Genomic DNA, 14,876 nt, shown 5'->3' with positions numbered 1-14,876 from the left:
ATCCTTTTTCAATCTATCATTGTTTTCATCATTACAGAAAATAGTGTTTGTGCAATTGAATTATTAAACAGTTCAGATTTCTTTTAATGCTTAGTCACTGTCTATTTTAGTTCCCTTTAACTTCCTTGTAATAGATCCTGAATGAATATTTCTGTAATTTCCCAGTTTACCTATCATATCTTAATGACCGGATAACCCAGCTTTAGGTTTGCTAAGAGATGAATGTGGGTCAGGAAACTTGGAAGAACTTTGGTGTTCTGCAGAACAATGCCTTGGGCTATTTCAAAAAGCCAAGCTGGCTTTGGTTGAAAATCTCATTAGAAACTGACACTTTCAGCAGTGCAATACTCTCTCTGCAACTGAACTGGAGTTGTATGCTTAAGTTGTTGCTTGGCATTTAAACCTGCCACCTTCCAAGCAAGAGACGACAAGGGATGACAGCAGCAGTGAGCGGTGGGGAGGTCTGTAGAGGCAGTACATCCGGTGGGCTTGTGAAGACATTACAATAGTCTGCACTCCTGATAGGCAATTCTGAAGGATATCAAAGATTAGAGGACAAAACAAGGTGGATGCAGCCTAGTCCATCACAGGCAAAGCCCTCCCCACCATTGAGCATCGATTATCAAGGGCCCCACCATCCGGGCCATGCTGTCTTCTCACTGCTGTTACTGGCCCCTGAACATCAGGTTCAGGAATAGTTATTACCTTTCAGCCGTCAGGCTGCTGAATCAGCCTGGGTGATTTCACTTGCTTCAACTGATTACACAAACTATGGACTCACTTTCAAAGACTCGTTTTCTCAGCATTATTTATTTATTTACTTGTTTGTTTGTTTGTTTATTTATTTATTATCTTTTTTTGTATTTGCAGTTTGTCTTTTTTTTGCACATTGGTTGTTTGTCAATCTTTCTGAGCGGTTTTTCATTGATTCTGTTGTGTTTCTTTGCTCTACTGTGGATCCCTGCAAGAAAATGAATCTCATGATGACATATATGTATTTGATAATAAATTTATTTTGAACTTTGAAAATTGGAGCCCATCTGCACACACTCTGTCAATGATAAACCCAGTCACCTGAGTAGTGTAGGAAAATGTGAAACTATGCAAAAGTATGAGTCCCTCCTTCAGAAAACAAGAAGAAAATGGTGAACATTTGTACAAGAATATAACTGCAGTTTATTTTTATTGCTGTGGTCTATTAACTTCTTAATGTTCCTATAAAATTGCTCTCCTCCTCATCCATCAATGCAAGCTAGCTGTCTGTTTCCATGCACCTTGACTCCATACTGCCGACAAATCATCTTTGCATTCCTAGGAAACTCCGGAGAAGTTGTCATGTCTGTCAGTGGAGTTTCACCCAGCTTTAAACAAGGAAAGCAGCCTTGCCTGGGAGGAGGCAACTCAAAGGAGTCAAGGTAGGCAGTCTGGACATGTCCAGTCTGATGCTTTAGTACCTTATTATTGCAGTGGCAAAAATATGTTGATATGTAAATGCAGCACGCTGTAAGCACTTTTAAACACACTTCATGTGCTGCTTAAGTATATGCTGGTATTTATGTATTCTCATTTTATTTCATATCTGTGCTTTAGCCTCCAACATGATATTTTATGTAATTCTTTATTCTTTAGAACTGTTGCATGTTGTGCCAACAATGCAGATTCCTAATACACAAAAGTATAGGGCAAATGAAGACCCTTGATGCAAAATAGCCAATAAGTGGATACAGTAAAATTAGACAAGATAGAAGCTGGAAGTGCTGGAACAAGAAATGTCATCTCATCCAGTTGAAATACTTCCAGGGTTGCTAAAAGAAGTAAGGGCAAAGATGACCAAAGTCTTGCTCTGCCGATATGACACTGCACGACTGAAAAGTTGTCTTTCCAAAGAAAAGTAGAGGAATAAACTTGGAATCTAGATTAGACTAACAAAAAATGTTAGTAAACTTTTAGTGATATAATTTCAAATAAGGCTGGTTGTACTTGGAATAATATGAATTGAAGAATGGAAGCCACAAGGATTTGTCAAGAGCAAATCATGTTCAAAATTTGAGTCCTTTTGAAATATGAAGAAAGCAAATTTATGAAAGGAACGTGGAAGGTCAGTTTCAAGAGGCTTTTGATAAAAGTATTATGTAATAGGTCTGTTAGCAAAGCCAGGTGCTGCAGTGGCTGCTTGGGTTAAGATACTATAAGCAGAGAATACTGGTGAATATTTGGGACATTTAGCTTAGTTCATATTAACTAAAAAGCATGCCTTCTCAGCACCTTCCCACAAGCCAGTAGTTCACATCTTAACAGCCTCCAAGCCTTAACCCAACATGATTCATGATCCAGTAGCCTGCTGTCCTAACTGATGCCCAATTTTAAAATATATTTAAAAGTCACTGCCCTCTGCTTACTGTATCATGGCCAAAAGCATCGAGAGGCCTTTGAACACCTTCTGACTGATAATGAATCAGGCTCCTCTGAAGGCCTGATTCTACAGGAGTAGTCACACTCTTCTGTAGGCTTCTTATGGACAAAAGCAAATCCCTCTGCATCCCTGGCACCTCCAGATATCAATGCATTGAATACCTGGAATGCCACAAAAAAATCGTGGTCTGCAGTTTTGCATGCTTTTCCTATCTCTGATGACTTCCTATCCTTTTGAGAACAATCAGGTACATTAGTTAAATGTAATTGCTCCACTCTTAGGCTACGTCTACACTAGACCGGATAAATCAGTAACCGAAGCTTTTTCTCTTCATTTTTACCCTTCGTCCACACTAAAACGGTGTTTTCGTCCCCCGAAACCGGAGCTTTTCAGAAACGTTTTCCAAAGTGTGTACTTTTGTAAATGCCGTATTGGCCAGATCAATGTGGATGGGGTAACCGGAGACTTCTGAAAACGCTGTCAGACGGCAGTGTGCTATTTCATTGTTTTCTTGAATGCAACCTAACAATTTCAGAACAGACGGCAATGAGACTGATGCCAGAAGAGTTAGAAGTGTACTTACCAAATACTTTGACCCATAACTTACTTTCTTTTCTTTTTCAATCTTTTTATTAATATCAACATAGTGAGATTGATACATAATTATTGGGATTACAAAAATACAAAATTAAAATGAGCATAAAAGAATACATAAACAATAAGTACAATATAGTTAAGACTTCCCAACTCATACATGATACGAGTATAATATGAACAAGACAAAAAAAAACTAAGTATATCAATATAAAAAAAACAGAAAAAGAAGAAAAAGAAAAGAAAATTACCCCAGAAAACAAAAACTAATCTAATCTAGCAAACTAACAAGGCTACATCCACATTAGACCAGATAAATCCATAACCGAAGCTTTTTCTCTTTGTTTTGATCCTCCGTCCACACTGAAACGGCGTTTTCCTCCCCCGAAAACTGAGCTTTTCTAGAACGCTGTCCAGAGTGTGTAAATCTGAAAATGCCGATTGGGCGGTGTGTGTACGGGGTAACCGAAGCTTTTTATAAACGCTGTCATGATGTGCCTGAAAAGATGGTAGCGGCAGCGCAGCATTTCATTGTTTTCTTGAACGCAACCTCCAACACCACAACAACAATGGCGGACGGCTTCAGGAGACTATCCCTGAGCAGAATGTTACTGCAGCTTTGCAGTATGACAGAGAATTTCAACCCCCCACACAACCTAACAATTTCAGGACAGACAGCAATGAGACTGAAGCCGGAAGAGTTAGAAATGTACTCACCAAATACTTTGACCCATAACTTACTGAATAAATAAGTATACTCACTTTACCCTGTTTTCTGTCCTTGCTCATATGAAGGTGGTTTACCTGTTTATGCAAGTACTTCTGTGACAATAGATGTGTAACAGCCTAATGTAACATAGTATGGAAATACAAGATAATACTGATGCAGACATGTTTTATACATTTAACAAGGTGCTTTATTATTGCAACAGTTTTTCAATGTTTGTCGTCAGCCAGGTCAATCTGTCCGTGAACTCCCTGTAGGTTGCCTCCATACGCTCCAGTATTTGTTTTTTTTTACTTTTAAGTTCTCCTGCGCGAGAGCCAACTGCTGTCCGTTGTTTTAAGTTTTTCTTGTTTGTAACTACACAAACGCGCACTTTTACGACAAGATTCGACACCAAACATGTCGCTTGTTTTCGGTAGATGTGTCCTGCGCATGTGCAGGAGGAGGAGATTCGCCAAAATCTTCGTTTCAATGTGGATAGAGATATTTTTTAAAACATAGTGTGGACGCCTACCGTTTTTACGTGAAACCGGCGTTTTCAAAATTATCCGGTCTAGTGTGGACGTAGCCTTAGAGCCTTGCGTTCATCAAGCAAGGTCTTAAGGTGTGAAATTCTTTGCCCAAACCACTCCACCACCCTTTCATCCTTTTAAGACATTGCCATAAAGCTACTACTTCAAACAAACTGTTGGACATCCGCCTAACGTGTGATTTGATACAAGTTTGGTTTTCCAGTGAAACCACTTGTTGTGTTAAAACTCTCATGCTTGGAGGGGGCTGGTGTGGAACACGGTCATGGGCAAGCTGGGTGGACTAACTAGTCTGCTTTGGTGCTTTAAGTTGTGTGTATTAGATTTCACTCTGCTATGTATATTCTACTTTTGACTTATATACATAGGACCACTTTACTATAGTTTGTAACTTCTCCAGGGTCTTTGTTATCCAGCCTTACTCCCCTCTCAGCTGTTATAAGACCACAAGACATAGGAGCAAAATTTTAGCCATTTGGCCCATCGAGTCTGCTCCGCTATTCCATCACAGCTGATTTATTATCCACCTTGACTGCATTCTGCTGCCTTCTCCCCACAGCCTTTGATTTCTTTACTAATCAAGAACTTAACAACCTCCACTTTAAATGTGGAGAGATTAGGAGATGTATGGCTTTACATTCCTTCTCATATTACTCCCTGCTGAAAATCATCAGAAAGTAATATTGGATGGGGTGTAAAACTGGCATTCCACAAACCCTATGGGTTTCCTACAATGAATTATGTTAAAATTGTCCCAATATACAGGCAAAAGGCTTGAAAAGAAATTATCACTTTTAGTGATAAAATTTATAATTTGAACTTTGCTGAAAAGTCCCAATAAATTACTTGCTTAGAAAAAAAAACTAAGTTGAATGTCAAGTTACTTATCCACCCCAGTTATAGATGGGAGCTGTGATCACATTTTCATTATTACTTATTACCAGAACTGAAGATAGATGGCAGCAATCATCACAAATCATTTAAGAGCCCACGATTCCTGAACAGTCGTCTAGGAGCCCAGGCCTCTGAATGCGAGCCTCAGTCACACAGGTTGCAGGTAAATACTCAGTCACTTTTAGAAAAAGAGCATTATCTTACTGTTAAGGATCCTTGAGATAAATTGATGTCAAAGACAATTGAGTAGATTATTTTCTTGATACGTATCTATCAACTAGTTTACAGCCTTAAAATCTTTGATAATTTATACTTCACAGGGGTTTTCTTTTCAATCATATTGATTGTCTTGGTTGACAACTGTAGTGTTTAATTGTCATGGGTCAAAACTTTGTGGTCATAATCCCAGAAACTACCAGTGTTCCACTAATAGTGTTGTAAGAGTGCTTTCATAATATAGTGTGCAAAACCTGAAGGAGCATGATCAAAAATCAAAGGAGAAGGCATTATTGCCACCATCTCAAGGACAATTAGGATTGTTCAAGGACCATAAATGGAAAAAGATGTTGATGTTGAATGTTCTTTATATTAACAGGGAAATGTCCCAGGCGGGCATCCAGAATCTAGGGTTTCCCAGAAACCTGGATGAAATTAAAAGCATGTAAATATTTTATACTGGATTCCTAACCTGATATTCAAACTGATCAATCAGCTATTTTCTAATCAGAGTGGAAAGCTTGCACTATGAAGAGGGAGAAGGGTGCAGTTAGGGCAGTGAGTGTGAGGTTGGGATAGACTGTTTATTTACGAGAGAGGATGGTCAGAGTCTCAATGACAAGGGGAGAAACACCAGGGGTGAGATAATGATATGTGAAGAGGCCATATTCTGGGTGCTTATGCTGGAGAGTATAGGCACTGATTTCATTCAGTGGGGAGGTACAGCTATGGAAGAAGAGATGTATCTAGATTTTTTTTACAAAAGTACTCTTATTACAAATTCAAGCCACTACACTAATGTACAATCATACTACAAAACAAAAGCAGACAAATCATTACTAATATACACTAAACAAGCATGTCCCCTTCCTCATCATCTCCTTAGCCGTGGGTGCTGCGTGTTCTTTATCAACAGCTACCCGGGCACATACATACCCCCAGGACACTGCCAAGCAGTCAGCCTGGTCAGAACCCTCTGCTGCCTGTCTCCAGGACTCACGGATGGCTATCTTAGCCTGCCTCCGAAGCAGGTTAACTAGGACATCCTGCCCCACTCCTTACTGGATGATCAAAGATGAAGAAGTTTGGTCAAAAGTGCAGCCAGAAGGTGAGGACCAGTCCCCTCAGATATGTGAATGGGAACTGCAGCCTTGCACACTCCATACACATCTGGTACACAGTCTCTTCCAACCCACAGAAGCGACAGGTGGCTGGGAGATCTGTATGAACTAAGAAACATGTTGTAGGGCACCGCTCTATGCAGCACCCGCCACCCCAGGTCCCCAGTGTGCAAGGGAGAGATGTAGCAGAAGGGAGAGATGGTAGATGATTATACAGGTTAGAGGCAAGGGTCAAGTGATAGTGGAGGTTGGAACTAGCTGAAGTGAGAAGGAAACCCGGTAAACTTGTTACTTCCAGACCTAGCACTCCTGCTCCTTCCAGCAGTTGTCCGTCATGTCTAATGATGACAGTGAAACCTGTGCGGGGAGTTTTTAAAGTGGAAAAGCCATTGCACTGGGACAGTTCCACTCTCTCGAACTCAGAAGTCAGACCCCAGTGGTACGAACAAGCGTCACTAACTGGGGTCTTCCTTGGTTGCAGTGGGTAACCATGGCATCTGTTATGCCTTGTTACGCCGTTCACTCTCCGCGGAGCGTTGCAGAACTGCCTTCCTGGCTGCTAGTTCTCACTGTCGATCTCATCCGCCTAGTCCACCTGCGCTAAATTCACATGCAAAGACAGGCACATCCCTATCTAGCCGGCGGTCTCTGGTGTACACATGTCATGTGAATGTGATCTCTCTTTCCTGGTTTCCCAAGGCCCAGGAGATGTGCAGAAAAAGAATATTTATTAAAAATGGGGCCTTTGGTGCTTCGACTGACTGACTGTATTGATCAGCCATCACCATCAGTCCCCAGCTATGCTCTCACCATGCCTACTGGAGTCTGTTAAATGTGGAAGTGGAAGTGGACCCAGGTCCCTAATTTAGGACTTGATGTATGTACCAGTGTAGAAAGAGATTATGATTAGAGCTTTATTGTCATTGCTGAGGATGAAGAAATTGCAGTGCTGCTCCATAAAGTGCAAAACAGCAGCCTGACAATCCAATTACTAAAAGCACAATGACTGAGTTAGTTAGTGTGACATCTAGCTTACAACTGAATTCAAAACAAACAAAAAGCACTAGATCCTTTTTCAAAAACAAACAATTCTAAAATTAAAAGTAACTGTGGCTGCCCCATTCAAGTGGTGCACTTGCCCATGTTATAAAATATAGTGATTAAATATGAAATAGCATCAAGAATTATGCCCATGTATTGCACGTAGAGATTGTCCATAGTGCCTGTGGTCTGTGGGTGGGTGGGTGGGGGGTGCTTTGTTCAGTTGCACGACAGCCCTGATTGTCAGTCTGGATGTCCATGCAGAGATGTTTCTGTATCTCTTGCCGGATGCTGGGAAATTGAACAGGGGATACCTGGGTGGGATGAGTCCATTGTGATTTTGAAGCCTGCTGTATACATTGTGAGTTGTAAATAGTTACCATATCTGGTAGTTCTGTTCCAGTGATGTTCTATGCAGTCGTGATCATTTGCTTAAGTGCTTTTGGGTCAATCTTGTTGCAGCAGGTCAGTATGCTTTCAATTACACATCAGTATAAGTTTACCAGCAGCTTTAGGGTCAGAATTGCACTCTTTAAACACCTTCCCTACTATCAAGGAGATGTTAGTGGTCCAAGAAAGTTCCTCTGTGACGTTCACTCCCAAGAACTTAAAGCTGGACACCCTTTCCACTGCTTTACCATTTAAGAGTAGTGGAGCTTCTTGATTTTCTGAAATTGATAATAATTTCTTATCCCCATTGTTGAGGGGATGACTGAGAAAGATCTTAAATGATGAGATTTTTGGGGTGCTTGTAAATTCCAGGATAGCATAGAATAATCTAGAGATCAAGCGTTTCAGTGCTAGATCTGGAAGCACTTCTAACAAATCCTGCAGAAATTTGGAGTTGCCCCACAACCATGCAGATGACAGAGATGAGATGCATTCAAGCCACAGTCATAATAGCTAGGTTAGGCAAGCAAGCTAAGTGCAGCTGAGTGAGCTAGGATTTTCCTCTTCGGAGCAAAGGAGGCTGAGAGGCAACTTGGTGGCGGTATAGAAGGTGATAAGAGGTACATTTATTTATACAATGGTAAGAGCATGGTGCAGATGATTTGGGACATTTAAGAGACTCTTAGATGCATAAATGAAATAAAAAATTAAGTGCTATGTGGGAGAGAAGGGTTAAAATGATCTTGAAATAGGTTAAAAGGTCAGCGCAACATTGTGAGCCGAAGGGCATGTACTGTGCTGTATGACTCTATTTTCTAATTAGAGTCTTGTGAACACTCCTGGTGTCAGTATATATAGAAAGGATGAAGGGAAATTGGAGACAGTGAAAAATAAAGCTTAGTAAAACAATATCAAAACTTTAAGAATAAGGGTAGGCTCCTTTCTTTAGTGAAGACTGAGATCTTTGCAATTATTGAAGGGAACATGAGGGTTGGTGAAGCAACAGTAATGGAGCTATTGGCTAATTAAAACAATCGAGACTCTATCACTTAGTCCACAGCAGTGTCAGATATGATACTTAGAATAAATCCCAGTAATTGAGATATTTCCAGATCCATTGTCATCTTTTCTGTCCCAAATGTGAGAGCCTTTATATGGTGAATTTGTAAAATTCAAGCTCCTCCTTTTCTGTGTGAGTTATTCCTTTTCCTGACCAAAAAAAAATGGCAGTGCAGTTATAACCTACCTAATTTTTTTGTCTGGGAATAATCTGCCAGTTTTGTACATAGGAGTCATTTCCATGAGTAAGTGATTGCTGATCTGCAACCAAGGGCAACCTCCTGTATCTTTGTTCCACTGGACCATTTAGTCCAGCTGGTGAGGTAGATCAAGCTGAAAGAAAAAATCTCAACTCCCAGATATTTTGGGGTTTCTTGATAGACTTTAATAATTTAAGAAAATATACCTTTGATGTGTTTATGTACACGAGAATCTTCAACTTCCCATTTGCAACTTATTTGTACTCTTCAGCTGACTGCTTCTGTGGACTCACATCCTCCCAAGATGCCAAGCAGTACACAAGCCAAGAGGATCCTGAGGGAGACTGATTTCCTGAAGTATGTGACTCTTGTAGATCTTCCTCTAGTATCGGTATTTGTTTGCATGTGTAGGAAGGCAACTGTGAATTTTCCAAAAGATGTGGCTAGTTACATGATTGGGCAAGGAGCAAACCTGACATTGCTGACTCCATCACATTATCTGCTTTGACATCAGCTCTTACAAAATGTTCATATGTAACCTCAGTTCAGAGGGATTAGCAAGCCAGTGAAGGCATTAACTTGCAGGGCAGATGGCCTTTGTCATTTTGTCCCCCTCCCCCCCCCCCCAATTTAGTTAGTTATTTGGAGATACAATGTGGGACAGGTCCTTTTGGCTCAATGAGCCACATCGCCCAGCCACTAGTCTAACCACAGGACAATTTACAATGATAGTTAACCTACTAACTGGTACATCCTTAGACTGTGGAAGGAAACCGGAGCACCCGGAGGCAACGCACACAGTCAGAGGGAGAGCATACAGGCAGATAGTGCCAGAATTGAAGTCTGACTCTGGAATGCACCAACTGTAATAGTGTTACGTTAACCACTATACTACCATGGCGGTTAGTGCAACTATTTATGTCCGCTGTGCTTTTATAATAGGAAAATGAATTAACCAGCTATAAATGGGCAATCAACAAAGCTGTTTAAAAATACTACAACAAATTTTAACTCATTTCAGTCTGTTAGTTCATTATCGTCTGTTAGAACACTCAAAACAGCAGATTATATTCAGAAAGTGTGCACTATGACAATACAATCAAATGTACACTATGCAGAGAGTACAAAAAATAACTAAATGCCATAGAACAGGAACACGTTGTTTAGTGATAAACACAAGAGTTTCTGCAGCTGCTGGAAATCCAGAGCAACACATGTAAAAAGGTGGAGGAACTCAGCAGGTCAGGCAGCATCTACAGAGGGGAATAAACAGTCAATGTTTTGGGCCAAAACCTTTCATCAGGACTGGAAGGGAAGGGGAGGGGAAAGAGCACAAGCTGCTCCTGGGGAGGGGTTACATGGGTGGGGAGACGGTTACGTGGGTGGGGGAGGGTTGATGAGGGGACACAAGCTGCTCCGGGGAGGGGTTACATGGGTGGGGGAGGGTGATGAGGGGACACAAGCTGCTCCAGGGGAGGGGTTACATGGGTGGGGAGACGGTTACGTGGGTGGGGGAGGGTTGATGAGGGGACACAAGCTGCTCCAGGGGAGGGGTTACATGGGTGGGGAGACGGTTACGTGGGTGGGGGAGGGTTGATGAGGGGACACAAGCTGCTCCAGGGGAGGGGTTACATGGGTGGGGAGACGGTTACGTGGGTGGGGGAGGGTTGATGAGGGGACACAAGCTGCTCCAGGGGAGGGGTTACATGGGTGGGGAGACGGTTACGTGGGTGGGGGAGGGTTGATGAGGGGACACAAGCTGCTCCAGGGGAGGGGTTACATGGGTGGGGAGACGGTTACGTGGGTGGGGGAGGGTTGATGAGGGGACACAAGCTGCTCTGGGGAGGGGTTACATGGGTGGGGAGATGGTTACGTGGGTGGGGGAGGGTTGATGAGGGGACACAAGCTGCTCCAAGGGAGGGGTTACATGGGTGGGGAGACGGTTACGTGGGTGGGGGAGGGTTGATGAGGGGACACAAGCTGCTCTGGGGAGGGGTTACATGGGTGGGGAGACGGTTACGTGGGTGGGGGAGGGTTGATGAGGGGACACAAGCTGCTCCAAGGGAGGGGTTACATGGGTGGGGAGACGGTTACATGGGTGGGGGAGGGTTGATGAGGGGACACAAGCTGCTCCAAGGGAGGGGTTACATGGGTGGGGAGACGGTTACGTGGGTGGGGGAGGGTTGATGAGGGGACACAAGCTGCTCCAAGGGAGGGGTTACATGGGTGGGGAGACGGTTACGTGGGTGGGGGAGGGTTGATGAGGGGACACAAGCTGCTCCAAGGGAGGGGTTACATGGGTGGGGAGACGGTTACGTGGGTGGGGGAGGGTTGTTGAGGTAAGAAGCGAGTAGATGGAAGATTTAATGGGCAGAAGGAGGAGTCTGGAGAGGAGAGTGGACCATGGAAGAAAGGGAAGGAGGGAGTATACCAGATGGAGGTAATGGGCAGGTCAGGAGAAGGGAAGTGGTAAGAGGGGAACCAGAGTGGGGAATATAAAAAGAGATGGAGAGCAGGGAGAAATTATCAGAAGTTAGTGAAATTGATGCCCTCAGGTTGATGGTTAGCCTGACAGAATACAAGTTTGGCCTCATCATAGAAGTAGAGAAACCCATGGACCAACGTTTCTGAGTGGGTTTGGGGAGTAGAATCGAAAGGGGTAACCACTGGGAAGTCCTACCTTTTATCATGGACAAAGTGAAGGTGTTAGATGAAACGGTCTCCAGTCTACGTCAGGTCTCACCGATGGAGAAGCTACACCGACACCAAGTACACAAGAAAACTAGGGGTACTGGTTGAGACATTACTGTCAACCGGGATGCTGGGGAAGAACTATTCAGCTTCTGGTTGACATCACGCCATTGGTATCTCTTGTACTCACTGAGAGGGCTGAAGGGGTCATTGTTCAATGTTTTACCTAAAGACAGCACTTGCAGGACTATAGCACGATACTGTCTTGAAATATTTCTAGAATTTGTACTCAAGGCTTTGGAGTGGGTCTTAAAGCCACACTGTCAGATTCAACAGGGAGTGCTGCCGCTGATCTTTACAGGCCTGGCTGAGAAAATGCTCTGCTTGTATCATGCATGTTATTTGGTCCATGTTACAACTTGTACTTTGAGGACTCCATTAAGATTCATTCAGGATGGTGAAACTCATTGTAACTTTTGCATTTTTGTTTTTCATAACCTTTAAATCATAGAAGTGTTCTTTTGTCTTATACTTATTGTGTTCATGCATTTACCCATCTTGCTTCTTTCTGCATGCCTCAACATACAAAGTGAACCAAAGATTGTAAGTCTATCCAATTAGAGATAAAGCTTTGTCCACCTTTTAAGGTAGAAAGCTACTAGAGGTTTAAGTAATTGTTGTCCTTTTTACAAACTGCAAACATTTGTGTGAAGGTGTAAACTGTTAGTTACACTGTTTTATCAGAGGACTAATTTATGTTTTATAATCTAGCATTATCTTGAATATTTTGTTCACTATGTATATTTTCAGTGTTGTACATATTGTATATATTTTTGAATGTTTACAACAAAGAATGGTGGACTTGAAACATTCTGAATTTGTCTTGAAGGGCTTTGCATCTAATGAATCAGTAAAGAAGTGAAGTCACTAATGATGAAGTAATGGAGGAATGGCATTGGAAAGAATGATACTGTGGCAATGATTGAAATTATCAAGGAGTTCAGTTCTGGGATGCTGGTCAAGGAAACAACATTAATCTTGGTTTGCTTATACTTCTAGTAAATTTGATCATTTTTGAGAAGATGGCATTGTTGATATTTATCCAGTAGAGGACACCTGCTGTACGTAGTCCAGGTCTCAGATGCACATAGGAAGGCAGGAATCACCTCTGCCCAGTAAGACCATGAGCTTAATGCCAGGTCTCAATCCTCAGTCAAATAAAAACTGTGTTGGTGGTTTGAAAACTTCGTTTTGTGTGTCTACCTTCACCAAGAGGTGGTTCTGGCGATAAGGGAAGTCAAGCGTTTTGACCAGAGTCTCAATGTAAACCGTTAGTGTATGAGGACAGTGTGGTGCAGCAGGTGTGGAGTCAGTCAGGGTTATCCACTCTCCTGTCTTGTTTGTGTGCTGTATAGAACGCTTCACCAAAGCCACCAGGAAGGACGAGAGCATAAGAGGGGTAACACTGCCAGGCAGTGAAGGGACCTAAGTGAAAACCTCACTGTACATGGACAACGTCACCATCTTCTGCTCAGATCCAAGGTCAGTTCACAGAGTGATCAACATCTGCAGCCAGTTTGAGTTGGTGTTAGGGGCCAGGGTTAACTGGACGAAGGGCGAGATCGTGCTTTTCGGCAACTGGCCTGACCGATCCGGTGTTCTCTTCACCATCAGGTCCAACTACATGACGGTGCTGGGGATCTGGTTCGGGGGGGCAACAACAAGAACTGGCCGCAGTGGGCTGAGAAGATGCAACTGAAATTAGGCCTGTGGGGAGGGCGCTCCCTGTCGGTAACAGGGAAGAATCTGGTCATCAGGTGTGAGGTGCTTTCAGGGCTGCTGTACCTGGTGCAGGTGTGGCCCCCCTCCACTCCTCCAGCTTGGGAATCACCTGAGCTGTCTTCAGGTTCATATGGGGATCCAAGATGGAGTAGGTCAGACGGGTCACAATTCACAAATCCCCGGAAATCGGGCAAAGAGATACCCAGTGTCAGCCTCACCCTGATGACCAGCTTTGTGTGTGGCTGCATCAGGTTGTGTGTGGAACCTAAGTACGTGGGCACCAAGTACCATTACGTGCCAAGGCTCTACCTGTCCCCGGTGTTGTGAAGGACAGGTCTGGTCCCTTTGCCACGCGATGTCCCAGTCAGTTGAACATTGCCATTCTACCTGTCCTTCTTTGAAAAGTTCTTCCAGATCAAGTCTATCAGGCAGTGGTCAGCACAGAACGCCCTGCAGATGCTGCAGGATATGGACTCAATGGACACAGTGCAGTGGCCCCTGTGCAGATAGTCCCTGAGCAGATTATCCAGACCATCTGACAGGATAACTCATCACCAGGCCTCGCCAACAGGCACCATGAACTTGCCTGGCTGGGGGTGAGAGGGGTCCTGCCAGTCACATCCTTCCTGCATGCCCATTGCCCCATTGCCCGCTGCCCGTGGGATGACTATAGTGGGGAAGTGACAGTAGCTCACCTCTTCACGGACTGTGGGTGTGTAAAGAGGGTCGGAAGAAAGATGCGAGGGCCTGTGTCGCGGTTCATCCCGGAGCAGCAGTGTGACGGGGGACTCTCTGATCTACGGCCGTTCCCAGAGACACACACGGAGACGAACATTGTGCTGCTGTCAGATCATCAACTCAGTGAAAGTCGCTCTGTGGTCTGCCAGCATGTTGAGATGTCTGTGGAGGAACGCTGTCGTCTGGCACATTCCAGGCTGCAGGAGCTCATGCTGAGCGATGCACATATTTCTTAACCAGAAAATAACGTTCATTGACCACTTAGAAGGTTAATGAGTTAAAAACAAATTTAATATCAGACTACATGTATATCACCATATGCAATCCGGAGATTAATCTTCCTGTGGGCACTGACAGTAAATATAAGAAACACGATAGAATCAGTGAAAGACCGCACACAACAGGACAGACAGCAACCAATGTGCAAATAAAAAGCAACAAACTCTGCAAATACAACAAGAAAAAGGAAAAAAGGAATCA

At 43.3% G+C, this 14,876-nt stretch overlaps 1 protein-coding gene across 4 annotated transcripts in view; it reads left to right on the top strand.

Annotated features, from left to right (window-relative positions):
• Window positions 1–14,876, top strand: part of dzank1 (double zinc ribbon and ankyrin repeat domains 1) — a 137,343-nt gene that overhangs the window by 14,746 nt on the left and 107,721 nt on the right. For all 4 annotated transcript variants that reach the window (XM_073051554.1, XM_073051553.1, XM_073051552.1 and 1 more), the window contains exons 5-7: window positions 1,316–1,415; window positions 5,209–5,321; window positions 9,457–9,542. In XM_073051554.1, coding sequence (XP_072907655.1) covers window positions 1,316–1,415; window positions 5,209–5,321; window positions 9,457–9,542 — 299 coding nt within the window. The remainder of the gene's footprint in view (window positions 1–1,315; window positions 1,416–5,208; window positions 5,322–9,456; window positions 9,543–14,876) is intronic.

The sequence above is a fragment of the Hemitrygon akajei genome, chromosome 7 (genome assembly GCF_048418815.1).
Source record: "Hemitrygon akajei chromosome 7, sHemAka1.3, whole genome shotgun sequence".
Classification (NCBI taxonomy): domain Eukaryota; kingdom Metazoa; phylum Chordata; class Chondrichthyes; order Myliobatiformes; family Dasyatidae; genus Hemitrygon; species Hemitrygon akajei.
This window is presented reverse-complemented; position numbering and strand designations above follow the sequence as displayed.